At 45.4% G+C, this 8,547-nt stretch overlaps 1 protein-coding gene across 4 annotated transcripts in view; it reads left to right on the top strand.

The window, feature by feature from the left end:
* The first annotated feature begins 7,523 nt into the window (after positions 1–7,523).
* SLC35F5 (solute carrier family 35 member F5) overlaps positions 7,524–8,547 on the top strand; it is a 44,709-nt gene continuing 43,685 nt past the window's right edge. Inside the window, exon 1 of one of the 4 annotated variants that reach the window (XM_055379924.2) lies at positions 7,524–7,824. In XM_055379924.2, the coding sequence (XP_055235899.1) occupies positions 7,785–7,824 (40 nt within the window). In that variant the 5' untranslated portion in view covers positions 7,524–7,784. Of the gene's footprint in view, positions 8,340–8,547 lie in introns of all 4 variants that reach the window. The other 3 variants (XM_055379927.1, XM_055379925.2, XM_055379926.2) reach the window with 3 other exon arrangements.

The following is an 8,547-nucleotide window of genomic DNA, read 5'->3' as shown; positions in this document are numbered from 1 at the left end:
GTTGAGAAGGGATGATTGTATTTTGCTATGTGAGAAGGACATGAGATTTGGGAAGGGCCAGGAGCGAATGATATGGTCTGGATTTGTGTCCCTGCCCAAATCTCAGGTGGAATTATAATCCCTGGTGTTGGAGGAGAGGCTGGGTGGGAGGCGACTGGATCATTGGGGGAAACTTCCCCCTTGCTAATCTTGTGATAGCAAGTGAGTTCTCATGAGATCTGGTTGTTTATTTATTATTTACTTATTTATTTATTTTTGAGACGGGGTCTGGCTCTGTCACCCAGGCTGGAGTGCAGTGGCATGATCTGGGCTCACTGCAACCTCTGCCTTCCAGGCTTAAGCAATTCTGTCATCTCAGCCTCTCAAGTCGCTGGGTGATATGGTTTGGCTCTGTGTCCCCACCCAAATCTCATCTTGAATTTTATTCCCATAATTCCCACATGTTGTGGGGGGCACCTGGTAGGAGATAATTTGAATGATGGGGGTGGTTCCCCCATACTGTTCTCATGGTAGTGAATAAATCTCACAGGATCTGATGGTTTTATCAGGGAATTTCACTTTTGCATCCTTCTCATTTTATCTTGCTGCTACCAGGCAGGAGGCACCTTTCGCCTCCTGCCATGAGTCTGAGGCCTTCCCAGCCATGTGGAACTGTAAGTCCAATTAAATCTCTTTTTCTTCTCAGTCTCGGGTATGTCTTTATCAACAGCATGAAAACAGACTAATACATTGGGACTACAGGCATGTGCTACCATGCTTGGGTAATTTTTGCGTTTTTTGTAGAGACAGGGTTTTGCAATGTTGCCCAGGCTGTTCTCAAACTCCTGAGCTCAAGTGATCCACTCGCCTTGGCCTCCCAAAGTGCTGGGATTACAGGTGTGAGCCACCACGCCTGGCCTCTGGTTGTTTAAAAGTGGGTAGCAACTCCTCCATTGCTGTCTCCCTCCTACTCCAGCCATATAAGACGTGGCTGCTTCCCCTTCAGCTTCCACCAAGATTGAAAGTTTTCTGAAGCCTCCCCAGCCATGTTACCTGTACAGCCTGTGAAACTGAGTCACTTAAACCTCTTCTCTTTATAAGTTACCCAGTCTCAGGTAGTTCTTTATTGCAATGTGAAAATGAACTAATCCACCAAAGATGGGAGATGAGGGAACAAGTTAGAAGCTGAGGTCAAGACCACATTGGGAAGTGGGTGTGGCTGTCAATGAGCTCCTCATTACCATGCCCTAGTTGGCTGGCATGGGCCACTAATCTGGCAGGGGGCTTGGTCAGCTGCTTGAAGGCACAGGTTGGGCATAGACAGTGCCATTTTAAATTGCTCAGGAGCCAGTCAGATGGGCCTTTTGCTTTCTTATCCAATTCCCTACCAATTATGCCTTCAACAATAAGATACAATAGGAAGTGATACCCAAGTGAGATCATTTTCAAAATCACCATTGATTTGGTTTGCAGCATGGTACAGAGTACCAAGAGATGTAAACCAAAAATAAAATTCCCTAATCAACTGAATCAACCCCTCCTCTCGGCCAAGGACATTCCAAAGTTAACCAGAAAAACTATTTCAGGCCGTGATGGGAAGTGAGGGTCAGACATGATTCATTATACCCTCCTCCCTTTGGAATTCAGGCACAGCTGACCAGCATTAACATTAAAATAGAGATCTTAAGACTGATGAAACACACTTTTTGTAGCAATAAGACACCAAATTTCAGCCTGACTCTAGTATGGCATCACATGACAGATAGTGGGCCTTGAAAGAACTCAAAGTATTTTACCTCAAAATATATTACTTTGACGGAGGATACCAGAGAAATGCATTTAGTTTCGGTATCTGCTAACTTAGCAAATACCTGCCCAATTTGATAATCAGTTTTGTCTATAACATGATTTCCCTAAGGGCAGACCCCATGTCTTTTGTAGTAGTTCCACAATACCACCACACTGGTAGACATCAAGTGGACACTCAATAGTTTTTTTTTTTTTGAGACGGAGTTTCGCTCTTGTTGCCCAGGCTGGAGTGCAATGGCACAATCTCGGCTCACGGCAATCTCTGCCTCTCGGGTTCAAGCTACTTTCCTGCCTCAGCCTCCTGAGTAGCTGGGATTACAGGCATGCACCACCACGCCAGGCTAATTTTGTATTTTTAGTAGAGATAGATTTCTCCATGTTGGTCAGGCTGGTCTCCAACTCCTGACCTCAGGTGATCCGCCTGCCTTGGCCTCCCAAAGTGCTGGGATTACAGGCGTGAGCCACCGTGCCCAGCCAATACTTTCTAATCTACTGAAAGCTTTTCTCCCTTACTTAAATGCCCTTAGGTTTTCATCACATACAAATTAAAAACTCTCTTGCCTAGTTTCCAAAGCACGCTTCAGTCTCCCCAGAACTCACCTGACCTGTCTTATTTCCCACTGCTTCTCTACATATATGCCAAACCAGTTTTACACTTGCCTATGAACACACCTTTTTTGTGTTGGTCATCATAGTTTTACTCACTTGGAAAAAAATCCTTTTTCCCCCTTATTAAAATCCTACCCATCACTGAAATCAAGCTCAGATTTCACCACTTTTTAAAAGTCTTCTCTATGAGTATCTACCTGAATAGGTCACTCCAGGACTCTGGTCCATCCCCTCATGGGCATGACAACAAGTGGGGTACATAGTTGGCTGGGGCAAAATTAATGTGAGTAGAGTTAGTTTAGGCCAAGCTTGAAGATTGCAACCGAGGAGCACAGATTCAAGTTGCCTTGAATATACACACTGATTAGCAGCCACCTTCAAGCAAACACTGCCTAGGGATGCTTATTCTATGGATGTTGGGAACTTTTATTCAAATCTCTGTGAATATATTACTCCTCCAACTTGCCAGTAAACCCCTTGAAACCTATGACTTGATTGCATGCAATAACCCTTAATACTTTAGATATCTCAGAACCTCCCAAGTTTATGACGTTCACTACAGCATGATTTACTCCATAAAATGTAGTAAGGTGGCCAGGAGCGATGGCTCATGCCTGTAATCCCAGCACTTTGAGAGGCCGAGGTGGGCAGATCATTTGAGGTCAAGAGTTCGAGACCAGCCTGGCCAACATGGTGAAACCCTGTCTCTACTAAAAATACAAAAGTTAGCTGGATGATAGTGGTGCATGCCTGTAATCCCAGCTACTCGTGAGGCTGAGGCAGGAGAATCACTTGATCCTGGGAGGCGGAGGTTGCAGTGAGTCGAGATCGAGCCACTGCACTCCAATCTGGGTGACAGAGTGAGATCCCGTCTCAAAACAAAACAAAACAAAACAAAAACAAACAAACAAACAAAAAAACGTTGTAAGGTTCAAATTCAAAATAAGTCTTTTATATACGATAATTTTTAAAAATTGTCAACCTCAATCCATTTAATCACATCTTAGAAGGAAATCAAATCAACAAACATTTGTCAAGCTGATCATGTGCCCAGCATTCTGGTAGGTACTGCAGAAAATAAGATGATATAGAGTACTCTTGTGACAGACTGAATATAGAAATGGACAATGACCAGAACATATATAAAAATAGAACTCTGACCTACAACCTCTCCAGGAACTAGTCCAGAAAGACAACAGCTATTTCTGCATTAATCATCCCAGGACTTGATCAACTGCCAGTTTCCTTAGTTTTTGTCCTGTTTCCAACTTACGACCAACCAGAGAAAGCCAAATACGTATCCCCAACTGACCACATAGGATGCTGTGCTTCCACTTAACCTGCCTCCAGCCAGCAACATCAAATCAGGGCATACCTGAAGTCTTTCCTTTTTTCACATTATAAAGCTTTCACACTCTCCTGCCTGCCTTCCGATCTCTGAAAAACACAAGTGATGGTGGCTGACTGCCTTGCTACAGCAAGCTTTGAATAAATATCCTTTGCTTGTACTCATTTGAGTGTTCTCCATTTATTTCTGCTCTTGGAATTACAGAATTATTATAGGTGGTTTCAATTATTAATTTATACCCCCAAAGACTCAAGATATAGTCATTTATAATTTTATTAGGGCTGGGATTTGAATTATACTATTTGAGACTGATATATGGCAGTTAGTGACTGCCCTGTACACACATATGACTTTGCTTTTATATTCACACTGTGACACATGCACCTTACTGGGGAAATTATATTCTCTAGAGTGTATTTTGGGGGATTATTTTTGAAGGCATTGAACTTAACACCTTATGTATCTTAAGGGTCTGCTATTGAGAAATTTCAAGAGTGATCGACTTTGAAGAGTAAAGAGGAAATTAATAAAATTAAAAGATTAAGCCTATGGGACTTAGAAAAATAGTGCTACTCTGTTGACCTAAAAGGAAGAAGCTGAAGCAAAATTAATATAAGTAGAGTTAATTTGGGTCAAGCTTGAAGATTGCAACCTAGGAGCATATATTCAAGTTGCCTTGAATATACACACCATTAGCAGCCACCACAGGTGACTCTTATTATTTATTTATTTATTTTGAGACAGAGTCTCGCTCTGTTGCCCAGGCTGGAGTCAATGGCACCATCTCGGCTCACTGCCACCTCCACCCCCAGGTTCAAGAGATTCTCCTGCCTCAGCCTCCTGAGTAGCTGCAATTACAGGTGCGTGCCACCACACCTGGCTAATTTTTGTATTTTTAGTAGAGACAGGGTTTCGCCACGTTGGTCAGGCTGGTCTTGAACTCTTGACCTCGTGATCCGCCTGCCTCGGCCTCCCAAAATGCTGGGATTACAGGCATGAGCGACTGCGCCTGGCCCACAAGGGAATCTTTAAAGGCAAAAAAGGGAACAAGGAGTGGGCTGATACCACGTTGTGTACAGAAATTCTTATTGGTTTATGGAAATAACATTTATTAGTGATTGGTTACATTGTTAAGCTATAGGATGTGGGTTATACTGTCCAATGGGACATTAGGTTAATTTATAGCTACTTGTGGCATAAGCAAGTAGTTTCAAGAGATGAATACATAGCACAAGGGAGAAGTAGGATGTGATTGTTGTCTCCTTTTAATGTCCCTCTGGGCCTGACAGTTTAAAATAACTACATTCCTCAGATAAAAATAATTTTCTTTTCTCACTACTAAATGACAGAAATGGAGACTTCAGAAAGGAATTAAGTATGAGGAAAAGATCAAGAGACAGCAGGATGTTCAAGTTCATTGAACAAACATTGACTGCCAGCTAGAGAATAGTAAGCACTATTCTAGATGCTGAGGATAATAGTGAAGAACAAAATAGACCAAAATCCTTGCTCTTGTGGAACTTATCTTTGAAATTATACGGCTGAAGATTTAGCCTTGGGTAACACAGAGAAATACGGATGAAAAAAGGAATGCCTGAGATGCTCAGGATGGTGCCAAAGCACAGAAACACACTAGGGCCTATGTTACAGCAGTCCAGTGGAATTTCCCTTAAAGAACCCAGGGAAAAGACATCAGTGGAAGTTAAACTATGTTTTGAGACTAGCTGAAGACAGTCTGCCAGAATTACTTTATCCGTTACAAGAATATCCACAGCTTGTCCTTTAACAGATGGTCTGGAAACAGGTGGTAATAATGGTAACTTAACAAAGTACTATCATTTACAATATTTTAATTCAGAAACCCGTATTTATAGAAGAAACTAAGGCACAGTAGAGAGTGGAATAATCCTCAGGATTACATAACAAGTTGTAGTCAGATTAAGCATTGGTATCCAGCTTTCCTGACTCTTAGATTCTGAGAGAGATTTATAATGCTCTTATTTTTTAAGACTATACATCAAATATGTAGCATAAAGAATTCTTAGGCGTATTATGGGCTGATACCCTAAAGAACGCTAATGAAATAAAAAACAAACTGGTGCCAGACTAATGTGATTAATGTCTGCAACCAAATTTCCCCTAAGTAGTAATACCAAGTAGTTGGTTAAGGATTTATTTATTTATTTATTTATTTTGAGACGGAGTCTTGCTTTGTCACCCAGGCTGGAGTGCAGTGGCGCGATCTCGGCTCACTGCAACCTCCGCCTCCCGGGTTCACGCCATTCTCCTGCCTCAGCCTTCCGAGCAGCTGGGACTACAGGTGCCCGCCACCACCCCCGCCTAATTTTTTGCATTTTTTAAATAGAGACGGGGTTTCACCGTGTTAGCCAGGATGGTCTCGATCTCCTGACCTGGTGATCCGCCTGCCTCGGCCTCCCAAAGTGCTGGGATTACAGGCATGAGCCACCGCGACCGGCCTGGTTAGTTTTTTTTTTTACTCTGCACAATAGGTTTCTGAATGATTTATTAGAGGTGTTTGATGCTGATAGTTTGAAACTGATTCGATCAATTAAAAATGTTCATTGGTATTGTTTTATTAGTTGCTAGAATATGCATTCAACTTCACTGAAACGAGACTTAAAAGGTAAGAGGTACACTACATCGTGACTATAGGAGTAAGAAAATTTAATTTCTTCACACCATCTGACCAAGATGTTAAATTACAGAACCCTTTAGTCTTGTTTTTGTTTTCTAGATAGAAATCAAGACGCTGGACAAACCTTTCTCATGGAATAGTCAAAATATTTAAGGAACAAATCTATGCAGTTTAATAACCGCCAACATTTGGCAGGGCGTGGTGGCTCATGCCTGTAATTCCAGCACTTCGGGAGGTCGAGGCGGGCGGATCACTTAAGACTAGGAGTACGAGACCAGCCTGGCCAACATGGCGAAACCCTGTCTCTACTAAAAAATATAAAAATTAGCCGGGCATTGGTGGCTTGCGCCTGTAGTCCCGGCTACACTGGAAGCTGAGGCTGGAGAATCGCTTGAGCCCGGGAAGCAGAGGTTGCAGTGAGCTGTGATTGTGCCACTGCACTGCAGCCTGGGTGGCAGAGAAAGACCCTGTCTCAAAACAAACGAACGAACAAAAAATTGCTGACGTTTGTGAGGTTCTTATTATGTGCCATGAATTGATCTATGTCCTTCACATATGTAAACTCATGCAATTCTAGCATACACACAAAAAACGAATGTGGCAGGTACTATCATTATCGTAGACAAGGAAACCGAGGACCAGAGAAGTTGAAGTAGCTTGCCCTAGGATGTAGCTTGTAACTCCTAGAGCTGAGATCTTGTTTATATACAAAAGGTTTCAAGAATCAAAAGTACTCTAAGCCACTTTGCGTTTCGGCTGTCATCGAAAAAGGGATATCCAAAGTTTCAGGTTCGCAGTTTGTGAAACGGAACGGCCAGCTTTCGTTCTAAGGCGGGCGGAGGTTTAGCCACTCCCTCGTCCTTTGCTCTGCCCCAGACACCCACGCTCGCTTTCCTCTTCTTCCTCCACCTCGCCCTACTTCCCTTCTTCCTAGCTTCTCTCTTCTTTCGCCTCGCCGCCGCGTGCCCTCGCTCGTCGCCCAGCGCCTCGCCTTACTTCCCCTAGCTCCGCCAAGCCTCGCTGCATACGCGCCCACGCGCAGTCCGCCGTCGCGCCCCTATGACGTCACCCGCGCGCCACCGCTTTCGGGCTGGGGACTGGGGGCGGGGCCGCGCGGAGGGCAAGCCGGGGGCGGGGCCGGGGCCAGAGCAGAACTCCGGGCCTCCGCGGCCATAGCTGACTGTGCCGTCCCTTCCCCTCACCCGCTCCACGCCCTCCTGGGCCGAGTGCAGTTGGGTGGTGTCAGGAGCCTCTCCCTGAGGGGCACCGCGGCCTCAGGAGCTGGGCCTCCAGTGCGGCGCGATGTCAGGCGCGGTGACAGCTCTGTGAGTCCGAGGCCGCGGCCGTGGCGCTGGGCGGCTGCGGGGCCTGACCGGTCCGCTCATGGTGCCGCCACGACGCCATCGCGGGGCAGGAAGGCCAGGTAGGCAGGCAGGGAAGGGCCCTGACATCACCGGAGCCCAAACCGGGACGGAGTGCCCACCAGCAGCACCACCTCCTGCCCTTGGTGGCAGCAGGAGCGCCTTGACCGAAACCGTGAGGGTCTCTAGGGGCGGAGGGAGCGGGAGCTGACAGGGGCGCCCGAGCCCTGCGCCCACCGCTGGCAATTGAGGAAGCCGTGCGTGCGCCCTCGCCTCGGCTCCCCGGGGAGGCGTCTCTGCCTTAACTGTCTTCCCCGCTCCAAAACAGAAGGATGATTCCTTTTCCCAGCTGTTTCTTTTAAAATGACTGGATGTTTTGACGGAGGTGGGTGGAGGAGCATGGAGAATCCTTTTCTTTTACCACTTGAAGAGACTGGAAAGGTGCCTTCAAGACCCACAACAAATCACTTACTCTCCGATAACCAAATTCCACTCCAGCAGATCAGGGACAGAAAAGACACTTTTAGAAACAGTGTCTAGACGCTGTCCCCAGGGATGGATTCCTCTGGATGGAGAGGTGAATGGAGTTCCGTATTTGCGAAACTCAGAGAAGCTATTTTCTAGTAGTTAACTATTCTTAAATGTGCCGTATGTTGTATATTACTCCCCCTCCCTGCCCGCCCCGTATCGCGTATCTCTCTAAGTATAATCTGAAGCGTACAGTGGACACCATGAAAGTACTGAGAAAGGTGGCAAGTATGTTTAACACATTTTGGTCCTTTTCA

This window comes from Gorilla gorilla, chromosome 11, assembly GCF_029281585.2.
Source record: "Gorilla gorilla gorilla isolate KB3781 chromosome 11, NHGRI_mGorGor1-v2.1_pri, whole genome shotgun sequence".
Taxonomy (NCBI): domain Eukaryota; kingdom Metazoa; phylum Chordata; class Mammalia; order Primates; family Hominidae; genus Gorilla; species Gorilla gorilla.
Note: the sequence above shows the minus strand (reverse complement) of the source record. Positions and strands in the feature narration are given on the sequence as shown.